The sequence below is a fragment of the Podarcis cretensis genome (genome assembly GCF_951804945.1).
Source record: "Podarcis cretensis genome assembly, chromosome: 16".
Classification (NCBI taxonomy): domain Eukaryota; kingdom Metazoa; phylum Chordata; class Lepidosauria; order Squamata; family Lacertidae; genus Podarcis; species Podarcis cretensis.
In genome coordinates, this window is record NC_137186.1 from 6,341,641 (window position 1) to 6,364,995 (window position 23,355).

At 44.7% G+C, this 23,355-nt stretch overlaps 1 protein-coding gene across 4 annotated transcripts; it reads left to right on the top strand.

The window, feature by feature from the left end:
* Positions 1-22,858, top strand: HJV (hemojuvelin BMP co-receptor). Of its 4 annotated transcripts, none has more exons than XM_079958265.1 (4): positions 1-191; positions 13,507-13,690; positions 15,655-16,157; positions 19,112-22,858. In XM_079958265.1, the coding sequence occupies exons 2-4, from the start codon at positions 13,597-13,599 to the stop codon at positions 19,733-19,735; spliced, it is 1,221 nt and encodes a 406-aa protein (XP_079814391.1). In that variant the 5' UTR covers positions 1-191; positions 13,507-13,596; the 3' UTR covers positions 19,736-22,858. The 4 variants fall into 4 exon arrangements, with proteins under 4 accessions (XP_079814391.1, XP_079814389.1, XP_079814388.1 ...); XM_079958263.1 differs by having other exon boundaries at positions 1-173; XM_079958262.1 differs by lacking the exon at positions 1-191 and adding an exon at positions 6,948-7,107.
* Positions 22,859-23,355: the final 497 nt, after the last annotated feature.

Below are 23,355 nucleotides of genomic sequence, written 5' to 3' on the forward strand. Positions count from 1 at the left end.
GACCCAGTTTCATCATCTTTTCCCAGATCTCATACCTTCCAAAGGGGAAGGGAAATAGCAGAAGGCTTGGAAGTCTCCCCTGCCCTTTCATAATTCCCAGCGTGGAGTTCTGGGCTCTTATGAAGAAATCCAGTGCCAACATCTTCCAGAATGTCTCTCCAATGATCAAGGAAGTGAGTGGTGATGCCCAGGTTTGGAAGAGATTCTCTAAAATCTGTGCGGCCAGTTTGGTGTTAAACAAAACTTGAGTTTCGACAATGGGTAAGAGGATTCAGAAAAGGCATCAATTTCAGATAGGGCAACATTGGTCTTGCCTGTTTCATGAAGCTGGGCACTGCTGATTATTATTATTTTTTAATGGATATCCGTTTCTTCTATAAAATACTTCTATAAAATACTTTCAGAGAGCAATTGGAAAGGGGGGAGATGGGAAAGGCAGGTGGAAATATATTTAAGCTGAGCGGGGACCCCTAAAATCACAGGCGCGGAAGCCTGTGAACAAGGAGACTCGGTGGGCACTTTTTGCGCCCCCCTTTACTGCAAAAGAGCCTTTTTAAAGGCTCCGGAGGAGCATCGGGGGTGCGCGGAGCTGAGAGTCGCTACCCAGCCCGTGGAGTGAAGCCGCATCGCCATTGACGGAGAGCGCCGATTCCTTCCTGAAATTTGGACTGAAAAGAGATTCCCGTGAGTAGGATTGGCAACTTTACCGGGACTTTAAATTAAAATTTTAAAATTTGGCCGAAAGTGGGGACGGTAAATAAAGGAAGTCTGCCTCCCCCGGATTGCATGATCGCTAAAGCAACGGAACCAGGAAGCTGTAATTGATAATTTATGGAGAACTTTTGAAAGGACTAACCCTAGCACTGAGTTTAATCCCCCCTCTAGTAAGCAGGAACAGGGGGGGGGGGAGAAGAAAAGGAAACCTGCAGGAGAAAATTTTAAGGGACAATTTACTGCAGCCTCTGACTCTGGGAACGGACTGTCTGGGTGAAGCACTTTGACAGGGAACTGTCAGATGTGTTGCAAAGTGGGGACTTTATTAGATACAATTGCCTGAGATTCTGGGCTAAGGAGGTAAAGAAACTTAATATGAGAACTAATTGGCCAAAATATTCTGAAATTTTAGAACAAGAAGGTGGTGAATTTAAACTACAAAGTTTTGAGAAAATAAAGTCCAAGGTACGGGATTGGCTCCATTATTTTCAAATAATGGAGGCCTACAAACAAGACAGGAAAATCGGTTTCCAGGTGGAGAAATCGAAATTAGAAACAGAACTGTTAGAACCCAATACTAAGAATTTATCAAGAATGTATAACTTGCTGTTGAAGTGGAATACAATAGATGAGACAGTGAAGCCAGCTATGATTAGATGGGCACAGGACATAGGTCATGACATTATGTTTGCTGACTGGGAGCAGTTATGGACCACAGGTATTAAATTCACGGCATGTAATGCCTTACGAGAAAACATTATGAAAATGATTTACAGGTGGTACATGACTCCATTCAAGCTTGCGAAGATTTATCATTTGCCCAATAACAAATGTTGGAAATGTAAAGAGACTGAAGGTACCTTCTTCCACCTTTGGTGGACCTGCCCAAAGATTAAGGCCTTCTGGGAAATGATTTATAATGAGATTAAGAAAGTACTTAAATGCACCTTTCATAAGAAACCAGAGGCATTTCTCTTGGGTATGGTCGGCCAGCTGGTGCCGAGGAAGGATAAAAACTTCTTTTTGTACGCTACTACGGCAGCAAGGATTCTTCTAGCAAAGTATTGGAAGACACAAGAGCTACCCACGCTGGAGGAATGGCAGGCGAAAGTGATCGACTTTATGGGATTGGCAGAAATGACCGGCAGAATCCGCGACCAAGAGAAAGAGACTGTGGAAGAAGACTGGAAGAAGTTTAAAATATATCTTAAGAGCTACTATAAAATTGAGGAGTGCTAAAATGCTAAGGGAGAGGAAGATGTAGAATTACAGCGGTAAATTTTGTTTGATTTAGGGTGAAATTGAAAGGGAGAATGAATTTATATTTAATTGGCTAAAAGGGTTGTTGAATAATTGTTAAAAATAAAAGGATGCAAAAAGGGGAAGGTATGGGGAAGTCCGAGAAAAGAGGCTTATGGAAATAAGGTTAAGAAATTATGATTTTATGTGTTTGTTTCTATGTTGTTTTTGTTGTGTTAGTTAAAAATTGGAAAATTAATAAAAAATTTATTTTTTTTAAAAAAGAAATATATTTAAGCTGCAGTTGTGGCAAGGTGCAACTCAACTGATGGTGGAAAAGGTCTTGGCATGAGCTAAGTTGCCACTCCTGTATCCACAGAGAGTTTGGTGGAAAGAGGCAGTTCCGCTTTAGCTTCTAATCTCAGCCATTCACTCATTTAAAAAAAATAATTACAAAATTCCTACGAGAGGTTTGCAGGGCTGAGTGTTCTCCCTTCCTTTCCCCAAGTCATACTGACAAGGCACATTGAGAAAAATCTGCAACAACAGATGGTAGGAACTGCCACCTTTGCTCCCTGAACACCTGGCACACACAACAACTTTGTCTGCATTCCCCGTGCACAGCTGCAACAAATTCTGTCCGCTCAACCCACAAATTCTATCCGCTCGACCCATAACTTTCAGCCTTGCCCTTTTGGGTTCTGTGAGCTGCTCCTAGCAGCAATAGCACAGGGCTGGGACTATTTGGTTCAGTTTGCTAATTGACCTTGTTCAGTATTGTCTATACCAGTGGTTCTCAAAGGGTGTGGCATGCCACACTGGTGTGGGAGAGGATGGTAAGTGTGGCAAGAAGATTGATGGACAACCAGTGTTATACCTCGGGAATGATTCATGTTCTTATCTAGTTGCCTTGTTTTATATTCATGGACGTCCCATGAAAGACCTACATTGGCTCCCGGTACGTTTCCGAGCACAATTCAAAGTGTTGGTGTTGACCTTTAAAGCTGAGGCACTCAGTATACCTGAAGGAGCATCTCCACCCCCATCGTTCTGCCCGGACACTGAGGTCCAGCGCCAAGGGCCTTCTGGCGGTTCCCTCACTGCAAGAAGCAAAGCTACAGGGAACCAGGCAGAGGGCCTTCTCGGTAGTGGCACCCGCCCTGTGGAATGCCCACCCACCAGATGTCAAAAAGAACAACTACCAGACTTTTAGAAGACATCTGAAGGCAGCCCTGTTTAGGGAAGTTTTTAATGACTGATGTTTTAATCTATTTTTAATCTTTTGTTGGAAGCCGCCCAGAGTGGCTAGGGAAACCCAGCCAGATGGGAAGGGTTCAAATAAATTATTATTATTATTATTATTATTATTATTATTATTATTATTATTATCATCATCATCATCATCATCATTTTATGAAGTAGTTGTATTCTACATTTAAAAATGAGCGCTGCTAGGAGCTGTTTCTTTCCCCCCATTTCTTTTTGTTTTCCAAAGTGTTTCTTATCAATAAAAATTCAATGTGGCACGAGCAAAGCAGTTCCTCTTCCAATTTAACTAAGGGAATAGGCAGTTCCCTTGTAAAGGTAAAGGGACCCCTGACCGTTAGGTCCAGTTGCAGATGACTCTGCGGTTGTGGCACTCATCTCGCTTTATTGGCCGAGGGAGCCGGCATACAGCTTCCGGGTCATGTGGCCAGCAGGACTAAGCCACTTCTGGCAAACCAGAGCAGTGCATGGAAATGCTGTTTACCTTCCTGCTGGAGCAGTACCTATTTATCTACTTGCACTTTGACGTGCTTTCGAACTGCTAGGTTGGCAGGAGCAGGGACCGAGCAACGGGAGCTCACCCCGTCGTGGGGATTCGAACCGCTGACCTTCTGATTGGCAAGTCCTAGGCTCTGTGGTTTAGACCACAGCGCCACCTGTGTACAGTCAGGCAACTGGTGCAACTACACGGATTGAAAGCAGCTCTCCAGGGTTTGTTTGTTTTTTAAATAATATTTATTCAAATTTTAAAGGTTACAAAAAGAAAAAGAAAAGTAAAAAAGACAGAAAAAATACAATCAGTAAAAAAAAAAGAACAATTCGAACCTTTACATAGCTTTCTTTCCTTTACTTATCTCCTTGACCTCCTCACACCTCCCATTTTTGTATTCTAATTCAAATTATTGTTTCAGCAAATCCTTCCAACCTTGTTTTTATCTTAATGATTTGTCTTAATATACTATGATTTTACATTCTCTCTTTCACCAATTCATTCTTACTTAATCCTTTATGTCCTTTCTGCCAAAACCACATAATTTTCATTTTTCAACATCTTTCTAACAATCCTTAATTTTACAATATTTTTGAAGATAAACTTTAAATTTTTTCCAATCTTCTTCCACCGACTCTTCTCCTTGGTCCCGGATTCTGCCAGTCATCTCAGCCAGTTCCATGTATTCCATCACCTTCATCTGCCATTCTTCCCAGGTGGGTAGATCTTGTGTTTTCCAATACTTTGCAATAAGTATTCTTGCTGCTGTTGTGGCATACATAAAAAAAGTTCTATCCTCCTTTCGCACCAATTGGCCGACCATGCCCAAGAGAAAGGCCTCTGGTTTCTTCTGGAAGGTATATTTAAATACCTTTTTCATTTCATTATAGATCATCTCCCAGAAGGTCTTAATCTTTGGGCATGTCCACCAAAGGTGAAAAAATATACCTTCAATCTCTTTACATTTCCAACATTTATTATCGGGCAAATGATAAATTTTTGCAAGCTTGACTGGTGTCAAGTACCACCTGTAAATCATTTTCATTATATTCTCTCTTAAGGCATTACATGCCGTAAACTTGATACCTGTGGTCCATAACTTTTCCCGGTCAGCCATCATAATGTTATGTCCAACATCTTGTGCCCATTTAATCATAACAGATTTAACCGTTTCATCCTATGTATTCCAATTCAACAGCAAGTTATACATTCGCAGCTCTCCAGGGTTTTAAGCAGGGGTCTCTCCTAGACCTAAACCTTATTCAGAGGTGCCAGGGGTTGAACCCAACCCCTTCTATGAGCACAGCAGATCAGCGACAGACCTCCATCCCACAAGGATGTAAAGCTTCTCAAAACAACATGCAAAGTTAGGGCTGCCACACATCTGGACATTACCGGGATTTCAAAGGTGGAATTTCCAAAAGGCGGCACTTTGTCCTGTATCTTTTTTCTTTTTTCTTGTAAAAAAAAATGGGTATTCCTAAAACCTTTTGAGGTGTCCTGGTTTTTACTTTTTGAAATATGGCAACCTTATGCAAAGTGAAACGAACCTATCCTTTAAAATTTGCACTTCTCTGAATTTTGCAATGCACTTCTCCAACACTTCAAAATTGTATAGAAATGTGTATATTAGCAGAAAGCGTGCCTGAAAATAACATTATGTACAAGGGGAAACTGCCTTGCAAAAATGTGTAAAATAAATATCAGGCAAGATCACAATAAAATGTGTCTATTTGGAGATGCTGAACATTTTTCACGCAAAATTTCGTGCATCTAGAATCTGGGAGTTTTTGCTTCCTGTTATCATGATGAGGTCTTTGTTGCAAATGCCGAGTTGTGAATGTGTGTGGCACTTTGCGGCTCAAACAACAAATACAGTCCCTTGCCCCGAGGAGGATACAATCCAGATGCAGACTTTGACAGAAGGGGAAAGAAGGAGCAAATGTGGTTAAGAGGCCTACAGAAATGTCTTTGAGGATGAGAATAAAGACAGGGGAAATATGTCAATTTAGATTTCCATCAGGGCCTCACCTGCCTCTATGTAATTCTCTGTTCTCCTCATTGACACATCAGTTTGTGATTTCTCTTTTACTTTTTTGTGGGAGAGTCATCATGAAAATTCATCAGCATTTTAGTGAGGATGTCTCCTAAAATAAGACCTGTTTGTAGGTAATTTCCCCCTTACAATGTACATTTTTGCAAAACAAGTTCCCCTGACTTAAGGCGTTTCTGCGTGTTTTCTTTTCACCAACAGATGCACGCTTTGGTATATGCATTTTCTGAGCACCTGACTTGGCTGGAGAACTGCGGTGCCAAATTCAGAGAATTGCAAATTCTGAAGGAGGGAGCGACTTTTTTTTGTTTTGATTCGCATATTTGTTTCAGAAAGTGTGACTTTGGTAGGTAAAGGTAAAGGGACCCCCGACCATTAGGTCCAGTCATGACCGGCTCTGGGGTTGCGGCGCTCATCTTGCTTTACTGGCCGAGGGAGCCGGCGTACAGCTTCCGGGTCATTTGGCCAGCAGGACTAAGCCGCTTCTGGTGAACCAGAGCAGCGCACGGAAATGCCGTTTATCTTCCCACCGGAGTGGTACCTATTTATCTACTTGCACTTTGACATGCTTTTGAACTGCTAGGTTGGCAGGAGCAGGGACCGAGCAACGGGAGCTCACCCCATCGCGGGGATTCGAACCGCCGACCATCTGATCAGCAAGTCCTAGGCTCTGTGGTTTAACCCACAGCGCCACCCGTGTCCCTTGGTAGGTGTGAATTAATCCATGTTCTTCCCAGTTGTGAGTGACTTATCAGGAGGGCGGGTATCGTTATAGTTCCCTGAGGGCTGAACCCTCCATTTCTACAGATCTCTCCCAGGTCCTTCCCCTTCCCTCTTCCCATTCTGGGTCTGCAAAATGTATTTCTAAGCTGCCACCGTGCTAGATCAGGCCAAAGAGAGCCCATCTAGTCCACCCTCCTGTTCTCACAGCGGCCAATCAGAGGCCCAGCAAACAGCAGATCACTCCCCATTTGTGATGACCCGCAATTAATATTCAGAGGAAAAGTGTGTGTGTGTGTGTATATACAAGGTGTCAGTTACTAAAATAAAACCAGCCGCCTCCGGGATGTGGCCTTCTGCCCGTCCCCGAATTCTGCTTTCAGGATCCAAAATACTACAACCTATTTTTAAAGCATCTGTTGCGGACCTTTGCCTTTTGGGGGACAGATCAGGTTGCAGAGGCTCAGCTGTCTCTAGGCTGCTGGCCACGAGCAATTGATGTCTTTTCCCCCTTGATTATCACGAGAAGGCAGGAGCTGGGGGTCTTTGGGGGAGTTTATGGAGGAAAGCTGGCCGTTTCCCCGCAGGGGGAGTTTGATCAAGCAGCATTCTAGTTCACACTGAGGTAAGCATTTTGGTTTATTCTTTCTGCATTTCTTTTCATACATACACACACACACACACACACACACGGAAAGAGATACATACCACTTAGTTTTGAGATATCGACCATTTTTAATATGTATTCTCAGAGGGGAGGCTGCTTCCTCCTTTCTTGTGACAGCAGGTTGCAGTGGGTGAATGAGGGGCACTCTGCACATGCTCAAAGGCATCTTCGTGCATTGCTTCATATCTGTTTCTTTAAAGAATTGGCTTGGCCAAAAGATGAGACAGAGGTAGTGCTAAGTGGGCAAGGTTTATGGAGAGGTAGAAAAGAGCAAGATTGGGATAAAATTATGATCTGGTATGCTTGTTACTTCATCGGGATAGAAAGAAAATGGACAATGGAAAAATGGAATGACTATGTTTTTGAATATATACAATCTGATATATTTGAACAGGTAATGGGAAAACAAATGTCAAAAGATTTTGAGCAAATGGACAAGGTATAGGAATTGGATAGCATTGGGGGAAGCCAACCCAAGCCTCCAAATTAGAATGAATAATCTGTGCACATGGTTAAAGATTTGAAGTGAGAACAATTTTTTTGGGGGGAGGGGTTAAAGGGGAGGGGGAAATTAGGATAAATGAGTAGGGACAAAAGTATATACCATTATGCATAACTAATAGGAGGGTACATGTTATGATTAGATTTTTGACTGAATGATTTTCTTTTGTAAGTTATTCGATGTCCCTGGATGAAAGTGTGATTATAAAGAATAGGGAGAAATGGTTTGTGGAGTGGTGTTTCATTAAAAAAAAGACCCCAAACTCCTGCTCCCTGAATTAATTCTTCCAGTTCCTTTTCCAAACAGAAACTAGATGAAGGGGAAAAGAAAATGGAACGAGAGAGAGAGAAAGAGAGCGCGCAGCTGAATAGGGTTAATGACACTCAAGGCAGGTGATATTCCAGGCCTTGGTGCTGATTCATTGATGGCTTTCGATGATAGCAACTCACCTCAATTCTCCACGAGTCAAAGCATTTATGTCAGTTGCTGCAGCTCAGAGGGAAGATGATTAAACCCAGTTTTGGCTTGCTGTTATGATCTTGAAGGTATCCACTCTTCTTGAGAAATACCCAAAGGGGCATCGCATCATCTACCTTCAGGGTGGTGGTTAAATGCTGCAATTTTATCGCCGAGAAGGGCTACTGCTCTGTTGGCTGAGCACCTGCTTCGCAAGCAGAAGGTCCCAGGTTTGAATCCCCATGGGGCATCTCTAGGTGGGGCTGGGAGAGAACGGTGCCCGAAACCCTATGCCAGGGTGTGTGGCAGGAGGGGATGGCAAGTGTGGCAGGAAGATTCAAGGGCAATTCAAAAAGACAAACATTTTAACATTTCAGTGTAGGGTAGCTTAGTATAGCGTGTATTTGTGCATGTCTGTGTGTATACAGTGGTACCTCGGGTTGCGAACGGGATCTGTTATGGAGGTCCGGCCACATCCCAAGGAATTTGCAACTGGAGGACTGCTTCTGCGCATGCGCGTGATGCAGTTTAGAGCTTCTGTGCATGTGCGCATGGCGAAACCCGGAAAAATACTTCTGGGTTTGCTGCGTTCACATCCCAAAATTTACGTATCTAGAGGGTTACGTAAGCGGAGGTACGACTCTGTGTGTGTGTATACATATGTATATACAAGCAGACGGGGTGAGCTCCCGTTGCTTGGTCCCTGCTCCTGCCAACCTAGCAGTTCGAAAGCACGTCAAAGTGCAAGTAGATAAATAGGTACCACTCCGGTGGGAAGATAAACGGCATTTCCGTGCGCTGCTCTGGTTCACCAGAAGGGGATTAGTCATGCTGGCCACATGATCCGGAAGCAGTACGCCGGCTCCCTCGGCCAATAAAGCGAGATGAGCGCCGCAACCCCAGAGTCGGCCACGACTGGACCTAATGGTCGGGGGTCCCTTTACCTTTTATACAAGCAGAAATAACAGTATCCACTCCAAGGGCAATGACTGGTTTTTAATACTTCTCCATGACATATTGTTGTGAAGAGGGATTTTAAGCTCTGACAAAAATGCAAGATGCAGAAAAGAGAAGGGCTTATATGTGTGTTGATAAGGAGATGAGAGTTTGCTTGTCTCCAATTAGACGTAGAATAAATGAAATTGTCTGGCCAAAGCAAACTCGCACCCTCTGACTGAGTTTGTATACATAAAGCACTTCTGCAAGAGGCTCATTTACAACTGTATTTTGGGAACGGCTTCTGTTCTTATGTAGCTGTCCCATGATCGTATAATATTAATAATAATAATAATAATAATAATAATAATAATTTATTATTTGTACCCCGCCCATCTGGCTGGGTTTCCCCAGCCACTCTGGGCGGCTTCCAACAAAGATGAAAAATACATTCAAATGTCTCACATTAAAAACTTCCCTGAACAGGGCTGCCTTCAGATGTCTTTTGAATGTCAGGTAGTTGTTTATCGCTTTGACATCTGATGGGAGGGCGTTCCACAGGGCGGGCGCCACTAACGAGAAGGCCCTTTGCCTGGTTCCCTGTAACTTGGCCTCTCGCAGTGAGGGAACCGCCAGAAGGCCCTCGGAGCTGGACCTCAGTGTCCGGGCAGAACAATGGGGGTGGAGATGCTCCTTCAGGTATACTGGACCGAGGCCGTTTAGGGCTTTAAAGGTCAGCACCAACACTTTGAATTGTGCTCAGAAACGTACTGGGAGCCAATGTAGGTCTTTCAAGACCAGTGTTATATGGTCTCGGCGGCCGCTCCCAGTAAAAGTAGTTGTGTTCTATGTTATAAATCAAGCACTGCTATCCACTTAACACAAGGCTACCTACTTAAGAAACTGGAAGGAAGACCCATTTTTTTTACAAGAAAACTAAGGTATTGGGAAAAAACTGGACAGATACAGAGTCAGAACGGTTTCAGAAAGAGACAGAACTAAATGTGGTTAAAAAAGTAAAGTACCTAGGGGTAAACATAACAGCAAAAAATCTGAGTCTTTTTAAGGATAATTATGAAAAATGTTGGTCAGAAATTAAGAGAGACTTAGATAGTTGGACAAAATTGAAACTTTCTTTGTTAGGCCGAATTGCTGCTATCAAGATGAATGTATTGCCAAAAATGTTGTTTTTGTTCCAAACATTACAGATTGTGGACAAGACGGAGTGCTTCCGGAAGTGGCAGAGAGATATTTCTAAGTTTGTCTGGCAGGGCAAAAAGCCCAGAATTAAGTTTAAGATATTAACTGATGCGAAAGAAAGAGGGGGCTTTGCCCTGCCAGACCTAAAGTTGTACTATGAGGCCGCAGCTTTCTGCTGGCTAAAAGACTGGCTACTTCTCGAGGACACTGACGTTCTGGATCTGGAAGGTTTTAACAATGCTTTTGGTTGGCATGCATACTTATGGTATGACAAGGTTAAGATCAATAAGGCCTTTAAGAACCATATTGTCAGAAAAGCAGTGTTTAATGTCTGGACAAAATATAAAGACTTATTGGAAAATAAAACTCCAAGGTGGCTTTCACCGCTGGAAGCTAAGGCCCGAAAAAGACCGAATATGGAGGCCAAATGGCCAAAATATTGGGAAATATTAGAAAAAGATGGAGACAATTGGATATTGCAGAGTTTGGAGAAAATTAAGGACAAAGTGCGAGACTGGTTACATTACGCTCAGATTAATGAAGTTTTTAAAAATGACAAAAAGTTAGGGTTCCAGGTGGAGAAATCAAAATTGGAAACAGAACTGTTAGAACCTAAGACTAAGATACTTTCAAGAATGTACAACTTGCTGTTAAAATGAAATACACAAGATGAAATGGTTAAATCGGCCATGATAAAGTGGGCACAGGATATAGGGCATAATATCATGTTTGAGGACTGGGAAAGGTTGTGGACCATTGGGTTGAACTTCACTGCATGTAATGCTTTGAAGGAAAATGTAATGAAAATGATATATAGATGGTACATGACCCCAGTTAAACTTGCCAAAATATACCATTTGTCTGATAACAAATGTTGGAAATGTAAAGAAAATGATGGAACATTCTTTCACCTCTGGTGGACTTGCCCAAGAGTGAAGGCCTTTTGGGAAATGATATATAATGAGTTGAAAAAGGTATTTAAGTATACCTTTACTAAGAAACCAGAGGCCTTCCTTTTGGGTATTGTCGACCAGAAGGTGTTAAAGAAGGACCGAACATTTTTTATGTATGCAACAACGGCAGCAAGGATACTCATCGCTAAGCACTGGAAAACTCAAGATCTACCCACACTGAAAGAGTGGCAGATGCAACAGATAGACTATATGGAACTAGCTGAGATGACCGGCAGAATCCGTGACCTGGGAGAAGAGAAGGTTGAAGAAGATTGAAAGAAATTTAAGATTTACTTAAAAAAGCATTGTAATTTGGTTGAATGTTATGATGGAGGCTAGATCATAAATAATTGACCACCACTAAATTAGATGCAATTAGGATGATAAGTGAGATTGAGGGAAAACCATAAACCTTTGGGAGAACTATTAGATTATATTCTAAATGAATGGGACATAAGAATGTAAACAAGATGATAAATTGCGGGCAAGAATTGACAAAGATGCAAGTGGGAGCGGAAGACGTGAGGGAGTCCAAAGAAGTTAAGAAATTATGTTATGATATATGTTACATTGTTTATTATATTTGCATTTATGTTTAAAAATCTTAATAAAAATTGATTTAAAAAAAGAAAAAAAGAAACTGGATGTAGAATGTGATTAATGATGTAGGAAAGCGTAATGAAGACATCTGAATGTAAATTAAAGCAGCAGCATGCAAAACAATGAATGCATAATTCACTGGATATGCAGAAAGGGGTAAAGAAATATACTATATCTGCATGCGGGGCAGGACAAAGGGGGAATATTTGGGCTATATGTGGGATGGTGAAGCAGGTTTTTAATAATAATAATAATAATAATAATAATAATAATAATAATAATAGTGCAAAAAGGAAAACAAAATTCACCTGCCTTCTTGAAAGGATCTTCCACCTCTGTTTTCAACCATCTGAATAAGGAATACCCATATTTTATAGGGACGCGAGTGGCGCTGTGGGTTAAACCACAGAGCCTAGGACTTGCCGATCAGAAGGTCGGCGGTTCGAATCCCCGTGACGAGTTGAGCTCCCGTTGCTCGGTCCCTGCTCCTGCCAACCTAGCAGTTCGAAAGCACGTCAAAGTGCAAGTAGATAAATAGGTACCACTCTGGCGGGAAGGTAAACGGCATTTCCGTGCACTGCTCTGGTTTGCCAGAAGTGGCTTAGTCATGCTGGCCACATGACCCAGAAGCTGTACGCCGGCTCCCTCGGCCAATAAAGTGAGATGAGCGCCACAACCCAGAGTCGGCCACGGCTGGACCTAATGGTCAGGGGTCCCTTTACCTTTTATAATTTCAGGACAGACACCGTCCAACCAGTTGAAGGAAGTCTTCTCCCTGCTAAGCATTTTAGGGGAGGGCTTATTACCAGTCAAACCTGGTGCAATCCTCAAAAACAGCAAGTTCTCCAAAAATTGCCACCTACCCAAATTTCATCAAATGTGCAAATCAAAGTTCATTCCAGAAACTTTGTATTGTTTTTATTTTGAAAGGAAAAGGGGCGAGAGCAAGACTCTCAATCAGAATCATGCCCATTGGCTTCAGGCAGGTGCCTTCTTCACTGTATTCTTTGTGGCTCCTGCTGAAAACATTGCCATTTGGGGAAAGCCTATTTGAACAAGCAGAATGTTGACATGTGGTAGTTAACTTGGTTTTGTTTTTTTATAGCTTATCCTTGATTTTAATTACATTTTGAATATTTTAAATGGTTTTTTTAAAAAAACTTTATTCTTTTTTATAAACTGTTGTGAAGTTCCTTTTCTTAAAAATAAAAATCAAGTGGTATATAAATGAATTGAAAATCAATCCATCATGCAGATGTATGTTTGGTATAGAATCTGTCTTTTCTGTCTTTTTCTACGTTTCTGAGCACAATTCAGAGTGTTGGTGCTGACCTTTAAAGCCGTAAACGGCCTCGGCCATACCTGAAGGAGCGTTTGGCCCGGACATGGAGGTCCAGCTCCGAGGGCCTTCTGGCGGTTCCCTCCCTGCAAGTAGAAAGGTTACGTGGAACCAGGGAGAGGGCCTTCTCGGTAGTGGCACCTGCCCTGTGGGACGCCCTCCCATCAGATGTCAAAGAGAAAAAACAACTACCAGACTTTAAGAAGACATCTGAAGGCAGCCCTGTTTAGGGAAGTTTTTAATGCTTGATGTTTTATTGTGTTTTATATATTCTATTGGGAGCTGCCCAGAGTGGCTGGGGAAACCCAGCCAGATGGGTGGGGTATTAATAAATTATTAACATTACTATTATTATTTGGCTTCTCTTCCAGACAACCACTGAAAGAAAGAAGGAAGCAATGAGAACGGAGGGAGAGGAACAATCTGGGTAAGAAACGTTCCTAAACTCTGGATGGATTGGAATGGGGAGACTCGCCTGCTCCATGAGGCCGGGACGCTCGACGAATGCTGGTTTCATCATTAAAGCGCTCTTCCTTCTCCTGCTTTGTAGACATGGTAAGGACTCGACAGGCCAGTGGCTGGATCCAGAAGACTCTTCTGCTATACAGTGGTACCTTGGGTTAAGTACTTAATTCGTTCCGGAGGTCTGTTCTTAACCTGAAACTGTTCTTAACCTGAAGCACCACTTTAGGTAATGGGGATTCCTGCTGCCGCCGCGCCACCAGAGCATGATTTCTGTTCTCATCCTGAAGCAAAGTTTTTAACCCAAGGTACTATTTCTGGGTTAGCGGAGTCTGTAACCTGAAGCGTATGTTACTTGAAGCACCTGTAACCCGAGGTACCACTGTACCTGTTTAAACCAGCCCTTTATTCAATCAATCAATCCTTTATTAGGCACAGCAAACCACACATTATAAATCAAACACCGTATACAGATTGCGGAAAGAAAATATGAATTCAGCATAAAAATTTGCATAAATAAAACAGTATAACACTACCACATCACTGACAATTCAAGAACCACTAAATCTCTCTATAATGGCCCAGTCTTTCCTCATGGACAGCACTCAAAAATTTAGCCACTATTAAAGAGATTTGATCATTCCTGTCCGAGAGCAGGCCCTGAACCGTTAGCAGCATAGAACCGAGCCTGTTAGATTGTAAGGCCTCTAACAATTGTCTTCTGGCATAAATGCCAAAATCACAAGAAAAGAAAATATGCTCCAACGTATCAGGCTCCTGCCTACCATATTTGCAGAGATGCTCTGCTTCTGGGAGAGCTAAATATCTTCCTCTTAATATCATCAAGGGAAACATATTAAATCTCCAGCCCTTTATTCAGAACCACAAGGACTGGGAAACTGGATATTATTTTTAGGACTGGATATTATTTTTAGGGCAAGGACTGCAGCTCAGTGATTGTACGAGTGTGTTGCTGAATTCTCCACAGTTATCTTTGCAAGGAAGGAGGGTGAAACAAGGGGTCCCCACCCCCCACTCAGCTGCCCCACGTGATCCAGTGGATCCCTGCCAGCATGGCACTGCAACGAACACTGAACTGTTTTACATGTCGGAAGAATTTAGTCTTATAACTTATAACCTTTTAAAGTACCATTCCCAAAAAAAAAGAAAAAAGAAAAAAAGCAGAGTCCTTTTCATTGGGGATAATTCAGAGGGAAATTCCCAGGGGTCAAAAAAGACTATTTATGCATGCCACTATTGCGGCCCATGTTTTGTTAGCCCAAAAATGGAAAACGAGTGAGGTCTCAACCAAAGAAGAGTGGCAGCTTAAACTGACGGAATACGTGCAGCTTGCGAATTTGACATATAGAATAAGAGAGTGTACGTTTAAAGAAGACTGAAAAATGCTTACTGAATATATGGATGAAAATTGTGTTCATTTAAAAACTCTGGTAGCATTAAGATAAATTCAACAGGGAAAATAAGTTTTGATGGAAGTAATAATGGATTAGTGAATAGTTTAGTTCAGGGGTCAGCAAACCTTTTCAGCAGGGGGCCATTCCACTGTCCCTCAGACCTTGTGGGGGGGGGGGCCGGACTATTTTTTTTTTTGGAGGGGGTGAATGAACAAATTCCTATGCCCCACAAATAACCCAGATTTTAAATAAAAGCACATTCTACTCATGTAAAAACACCAGTCAGGCCCCACAAAATAACCCAGAGATGCATTTTATAAAAGGACACATTCTACTCATGTAAAAACACACTGATTCCCGGACCGTCTGCGGGCCAGATTTAGAAGGTGATTGGGCAAGATCCGGCCCCCGGGCCTTAGTTTGCCTACCCATGGTTTAGTTCATGTAAAACATGCAGGCATGTATGGTATGCAAAATGAACCACGGAAAGAGAAGAAGGGAAGTCTTTGGTTAAGGTTGTTTGAATGAATATTTTGAAATGTAAATCAGAACGTTTTACCTGACTCTGATCTTCACAGCTGTTTTTTTTTTCCTTTCTCTTCCTACCGTTACCATCGTTGCTATTTGGGTCCTGCCCTGCAGCATATTCCCACTGCAAGATCTTGCGCTGCAACTCCGAGTACGTGGCCGCCACGCTCAACCTGCGTGGCCCCAACAAGCACGCCAGCTACTGCAACACCCTACGCTCCTACTCCCGCTGCACTCGCAGGACGGCCCGTACCTGCCGTGGGGACCTCGCCTACCACTCTGCCGTCCACGGCATCGAGGACCTCATGATCCAGAACAAGTGCTCCAAGGAGGGGCCCACTTCGCCGCGGCGACCCCCTGCACCACCCCCTGCACACCAGGGTTTGGAACCCCCAGAGATCTGCGATTATGAGAAGAGCTTTTCCCGGAAGCACAACAGACCCCCCACGTACCAGCACTGCGCCACGTTTGGGGACCCCCACGTACGGACCTTCAGCGATGAGTTCCACACATGCAGAGTGGAAGGTTCTTGGCCACTCCTGGACAACAACTATTTGTTTGCTCAAGCGACGAGCTACCCCGTCTTGAAAGGATCAAACGCAACAGCTACTAGCAAGGTAAGAAACGGTGACCTCTACAGGTGTCCCATTAAAGTTTCCCATGGCTTGTTTCATTGGTGGTGTGACCAGGGAGATAGCCTCATAATTACTATGGGCATTTCTAGCAAATTGCATCTATGGCGTTTGCCCTCCTAGGTGTGCTGGTCCCAGTGGCGTAGCATGGGGGGTGCAGGGGGGCCGGCTGTACCGGGCGCAACATCTGGGGGGGGCGCACGCTCGCCGCCTCCGGAGTCGCCGAAGAGCCTCGGACGCAGGCTGTAGCAGAGCCCCATGTCTCACGGAACCGACGAGCTGTGCACGCGTCTGGGCTGAAGGTGTCCGGCAGGCAGCGGCTCTCAGCGCTCGCCGCGGTCCCCGCGCATCAGGGCCGCGGAGGGCGCACCAGGAAGCCCTTCCTCACAGCCCCGCTGCTGCAGCTGCTGGGCCATGTTGCATTTTCCTCGCCTCTCTGCCCTCCTCCTCCGGGCAAGCGGCTTCGTTTGGGCGGCAGTGCCAGCGGCAACTCGCCTCAGATCACCTGACACGGACCCACTGCCGCTGCCGTGGCTACCTTACCATAAATACCCCAGCCCAGGCAGCAGCAAGAAGAAGCTGGCAGCGGCGGCAGGTTAGGGATTAGGGGTGCAAATTACTTGCCTTGCCCCAGGTTAAGGGGCACAAATTACTTTCCTTGCCCCGGGTGCTGACAACCCACGCTACGCCGCTGGTTGGTCCCGTGGGTTTCTGTGAGGTGAGGTCTGAGTCCAGTCCGAGGTCGAGGGAGCAGTGTTGAGGCCGTCCGTCAAAGCTGAAGCAGGGTCCAAGGCAGGGAGTCGGGCGAGGTCAGGAGCTCCGGCAGGACAGGGTGCAGGCAGGAACTGGCTACCAACAACGTTGCTCCCGCAACTTGGGACTGGGGCTGGCTGGCTTTTATCTGACCCGAGGCATAGGGCGGCCCCGGTCCACAGGTGACTTGCCCCTCCTGGCTTGGAGGTGAGCACTCCTCCTGAGGGAACTTAGTTCCCTCCACCTTAGTTCCCTCCCTCTGGGAGGAGGAGCGTGTGTGGGGTGTGTGTGCAGGGGGAGGATTGCCCAGAGTTTTTGAGCTTTTTTTTAGGGGGGAGTGCCCAGAGTTGTTTTGGGAATGACCCCGTGATCTACCACGAGCAGCCGGGGATCTGTTAGTAGATATTGATTGGACATGCCTGAGTTATATCATTCTAAAACATCACAGGGCATGCTTGTTAATTAAAGTGGGTTTTACCTTTGTTTCTTTTCTTTGAAAAGCTGTCTCTCTACTGCTGGTGGCTGGTTGCTCTGGGCAGCCTACCTGTGTTGCATTTTAATAGCATGTTATGAACGTTAAAAGTAGGACGTCGTGTGTCCATACAGGTTATCAAAACCCTTATTTAACGTTAAAAACCACGAGTGTAGATCTGCACTAGGACAACAAAAGCATATGAACCTACACTCCGTAGGAATAAGAGAATAAGAGAGGGAATAAGAGAGGGAACCAGAGGTGGGCGGATATCCTCCGGTTTACAGAAATTAATGGCAAGTACCAATTTTTGGTTTTGCCAATGCATATGCTACGAATAGGATGCAGCAGAGCAGGATTCCCTAAAGACAGGGCTGGTTTTCCCTGCAGCAGAACAAATATGAACAACCCTCCACAGTGCCTTTCTCCCAAATGCAGCGTCAGCCGAGGAAAAACCCACCTGCTTTAGAATTCTTTGCAAAAGTGTGAGCAGAGGCCCAAGCGGCTGCCCTGCAGATGTCAACAACCGGGAAACTGCCCAGGGCTGATGCTACCACTTCCCTTAAGGAGCGACGAGTCCCCTAGGAGGACCCTTCAAGTTCGTACATGGAAAACTAGAGAGGGGGAGAAGAGAGATACCTGAGAGGACGTATATTCTGAAGCACACAGGGCTCTTGGATGGCCATCTGCCAGATGACTCTAGGGTTGCGGCGCTCATCTTGCTTTACTGGCCGAGGGAGCCGGTGTTGGTCCGCAGACAGTTTTCCCGGGTCATGTGGCCAGCATGACTAAGTCGCTTCTGGTGAAACCAGAGCAGCGCACGGAAACGCCGTTTGCCTTCCCACCAGAGTGGTACCTATTTATCTACTTGCACTTTGTGCTTTCGAACTGCTAGGTTGGCAAGAGCTGGGGCAGAGCAATGGGAGCTCACCCCATCGCGGGGATTCGAACTGCCAACCTTCCAGTCGGCAAGCACTAGGCTCAGTGGTTTAGATCATAGTGCCACCCACATCCCGTGTGTGCGTGTGTGTTTGCATATATATATATATATATATATATATATATATACACACACACACATACACATACATACACATACATACACATACAGTATGTATATGCATATGTATATGTATATATACACACAGATACACATACCCACTACCCACAAACATCCAAAAGTCCTGCTGAAAATCTGTCAGGATTTCAGTGTGCATTTCTCTTCCCTGTGCATACTTTTGGAAAATAATAAATGGGTCAGCTCACAGCTATCACACTCCCAGGGAGATTAAGTGGCTTGGGCACACATGGAGAGCCTTGAAATGGTGCTGTGGTCTAAACCACTGAGCCTCTTGGGCTTGCAGATCAGAAGGTCGGTGGTTCAAATCCCCACAATGGAGTGAGCTTCCATTGTTCTGTCCCAGCTCCTGCCAACCTAGCAGTCCGAAAGCATGCCAGTGCAAGTAGATAAATAGCTACCACTGCGGCGGGAAGGTAAACGGCGTTTCCGTGCGCTCTGGTTTCCATCACGGTGTCCTGTTGCTCCAGAAGAGCTTTAGTCATGCTGGCCACATGACCTGGAAAGCTGTCTGTGGACAAACACCGGCTCCCTTGGCATGAAAGTGAGATGAGCCCCTCGACCCCATAGTCGCCTTTGATTGGACTTAACCATCCAGGGGTCCTTCACCTTACCTTTTTACCTCTCTCTTTTCAGCTCACCATCATATTCAAGAACATGAAGGAGTGCATAGACCAGAAAGTCTACCAGGCAGAGATCGACAACCTACCGGCGGCTTTCGAGGACGGATCCACGAACGGGGGCGAGAAGCCCGGAGGGAAAAGCTTGAGCATCCACGAGCGCACACCTGGGCAGCACGTGGAGATCCTCGCCACCTACATTGGCACCACCATTGCCGTGCGGCAGGCAGGGAGGCAACTCTCTTTCTCCATCCGGGCGGCCGAGGACGTGGTGCGCTCCTTCACGGAGGAGCAGGACCTTCAGCTGTGTGTGGGTGGCTGCCCGCCCAGCCAGCGCATCTCCCAGACCGAATGCTGCTGCAGCAACGGAGCCATCCCTGCTCAGAAGGCCCAGCTCCTGTGCAAGGAGAAGCTGCCGGTGGAGGACGTCTACTTCCAGTCGTGCGTCTTTGACGTGGTGACATCGGGAGACGTCAACTTTACGCTGGCTGCGCACGCTGCCTTGGAGGACGCCAAACTCTTCCACCCGGACGCCAAGAAGCACCACCTCTTCCAAAGCGACGCAGCTTGCGTGTCCCGTTGCTCGGCCTTCCTCATCGCCATCACGTTGGTCCTTTCAGCATTGCAGCTACACTTCTGAAGGTTTCTGGTGGAAAGGGCTGGTGGAAAGTTGTATGGTGCTAGTTTGAGAGGATATTTGCAAATGGGGTTGACTCTCCCAGAAGCATGGTCCTCAGCAAGGATGAGACAGGGCAAACTGTAAAGCTGTAAGAATCTTGGATGGATGGAGATTATGTTTAGAATCAGGGCACCCTGACCGTCAAAACTTTATTAGGGAGAAGAAAAGCTGAGAGTGGAAATGGACAAATCTGTGGATTTTGACCTCCCCGCTCCTCATTCCTCAAATCTTAAATTCAGCGTGTCGCACTTCCACATCATTTTTTATTTATATAACAAATCCTCATGAAAATTTGTCAGCGTTTTGGTGAGAATTTCTCCTAATATGCACATTTTTTTTTGCAAGCAATTAATAGAAATGCATTCTTGTACACTATTTTACCAAAGCATGCACATTTTTTATCCTACCAGATACATATTTGTACACTTTTCCTTGGTTAGCTGCATCGCAAAATTTGGAGAAGTATGGATGTCAATGACACCTGTGCTTCAGTTGGCGTATCGTTTTAGGAAATGGCCCTACAAGTGGCGAATATGGGGCGGAACAGAGAATTATGTCTGCTTACACTCTTATTGTGTGTGCCCCATGTTCTGCCTGACACCCTGTTAAGCTCACCTGCTCGTCTCAGGTACAGTGAAGGTCATGGCACCAGCTTTAGCACTGAAGTAAGAGTCAACTGCCAATCCAACAGCCTTCTCTACATGGACCAGGAGGGGGACACCATCTTGGTTTTTTTTAGCAGGGGATTGGACTAGACAACCTTTTGGGTGCCTTCCAACTCTACAATTCTATGATTCTCGTCCACGTCAGGCAGCAAAACGGCTTCGGTAGTCCTGAATAAACAAATCTCAATGTAGCATGGCCAGGAGAATCCTCTCTGGAATGAGCCCTGACATCGTGGCCTGTTGACTCCAGGGCAAGCCTACTGATATGAGGGAGACTAATATTAAGGGATGCGGGTGGTGCAGTGGTCTAAACCACAGAGCCTAGGGCTTGCTGATCGGAAGGTCGGCAGTTCGAATCCTTGTGACGGGGTGAGCTCCCGTTGCTCGGTCGCAGCTCCTGCCAACCTAGCAGTTCGAAAGCACATCAAGTGCAAGTAGATAAATAGGTACCGCTCTGGCGGGAAGGTAAACAGTGTTTACGTGCACTGCTCTGGTTCACCAGAAGTGACTTAGTCATGCTGGCCACATGACCCGGAAGCTGTACGATGGCTCCCTCGGCCAATAAAGTGAGATGAGCACCGCAACCCCAGATTTGTCCACGACTAGACCTAATGGTCAGGGGTCCCTTTACCTTTACCTTTACTCTAATACTAAGGGACGTGGGTGGCGCTGTGGGTTAAACCACAGAGCCTAGGGCTTGCCGATCGGAAGGTTGGAGGTTCGAATCCCCGTGACAGGGTGAGCTCCCGTTGTTCGGTCCCAGCTCCTGCCCACCTAGCAATTTGAAAGCACGTCAAGTAGATAAATAGGTACCGCTCCAGGCGGGAAGGCAAACAGTGTTTCCGTGCACTGCTCTGGTTTCCCCAGAAGCGACTTAGTCATGCTGGCCACATTGAACCGGAAGCTGTCTGTGGACAAACACCGGCTCCCTCGGCCTATAGAGCGAGATGAGCGTGCAACCCTAGAGTCGTCCGCGACTGGACCTAACAGTCATGGGTACCTTTTACCTTTACCTTTACTCTAATGCTGGTGATGTGTGCATTGCAACCTTAGGCCCGTATAACTTGTGCTAATCGAAACCTATTGGATCTGATCGGGGAGGGACTTTGGGAAATTATTAAGGAATGTAAATAAGAAAGGGGGAAAATGATTAATATATTAAAGCTGAAGACTTTAAGAGAGGTTGCATTTGTCCGTGGAGACTGTGAATGTGATCTGCTAATGGTGTCATTGGTATCAGTTATTGATGATGCATGGAAGGGACATTTCATGGCAAATCACCTGGTACCATGTGCTCTCGAGACTCAGATTTTCATCCATTTTTTAAAAATATGTAGATACCTATGAGATAACCTCAAATTAACTTTTAGAGATTTTTTGGTCCATCATTGACCATATCACATGTATTGGAAGCAAAATAGCTTTGACCATATCATTGCAAAGTGTTTTACACAATAAAATGAGCAAGGGCTCTGAGACGTATTTTGTTTTTATTAAATAATCAATAAAACTGATTTTTTACACTATATTAGATGACATTGTAGCACAAGAGGGTACAATTTTAACTATTCTCACAAATGTGTGAGTTATTTCAGGCTCAAAGAGACCTTAAACCTGTACAAATAATACATTTTTTTGTAAAAAAAAAAAATCTTCAAAAACAATTTACTTTATAACCACAAAAAACACCCTCCTTATCTTTAAACCATAACAAGTACATGGTTAGCCCATTCTACAAAAAAAGTATGAAACATGTGCTAGTTGTGGTTTCTGCGCTATGGCTTATCGAACCTACCGGGAATAAAATGACAAAAATTCATTTTGAATGGTTGGTGTCCCTTTTCTGTGGCACCTAATACAATTTCTATACCACAATTAGCTTTATTTTGATACCAAAATAAGCCCAGTTGAAAAATAAGCAAAACAGGAGGTTCCCCCCCCCCTAAACTGATGCAGAAATTGCATTAGCCTAAATCGCTCGAAAATTGAAATTTTCAAAAAATTATCCTGCACCCAATTTGGGACAAAAAAAACTAAATAAATTAATTTGAGGTTATCTCATAGCTATCTACATGTTTTTTTTTTTTTTTGAAGAAAATCTGAGTCATGGAGCATGGTCGAGTATTAAAATCAGATGATTTGGTGTGGAATGACCAGGAAACTAAAATTTCAAGGGGGAAGAAGAATGAGAGTGTGTGTGTGTGTGTGTGTGTGTGTGGTGACGTAGCCTGCAATGAATTTCTAGATTTTGATTCCTTCAAGCCACGTCACGTCACAATGATTGGGTACGAGACATATTCCCATATTGTGCTCTCTCCAACCCTGCCTCCAGCCCTGACAGTGTTCGCTTCTGAACTGCCTCCGTACGGCCTCCGTTAATCCTCAAGTGTTTGGCATTAAAAATACATCTATTTTTGAAGCCTTCATTTCCTCTCATCTGTTTCTCCTTTAAGCGCCCGGCTTGCAACAGGTGAAGCTAAAAATAACTCGCCTTAATGAGGGCGGGGAGTGTCTCTCCTCTACCGTTGGAAAAACGAAATGCATGCAAGCAGGATGTCCAGCATGAAGTCAGAAAGGAGAGGATCCCTGTATCTCCAATTTAGACATTCCTCCTAACTTTCAGTAAACCAGTTCATGGGTAATTTCATTGCTGCTCCAGTCCCCAAATGTGCAATGTAATCTCTCTCTATGCATAGCTGTCAATTTACAGATTTGAAAATAAGGGACCAGCAGCCTTGAAAATAAGGGATCAGCAGCCAAAATAAGGGATTTTCCAAGCACAGGTATGTTCAACTTCTGAGCCAAAGGCAGAAAGCCCAGCCAGAAGCCAAACGAAGCCTCAAGCGGTGGTTCCCACAGCGCAGCAACCCGGCAAAGGGGATGCAGCAAGGAAAACCACTGTCACCTCTCCGCTGG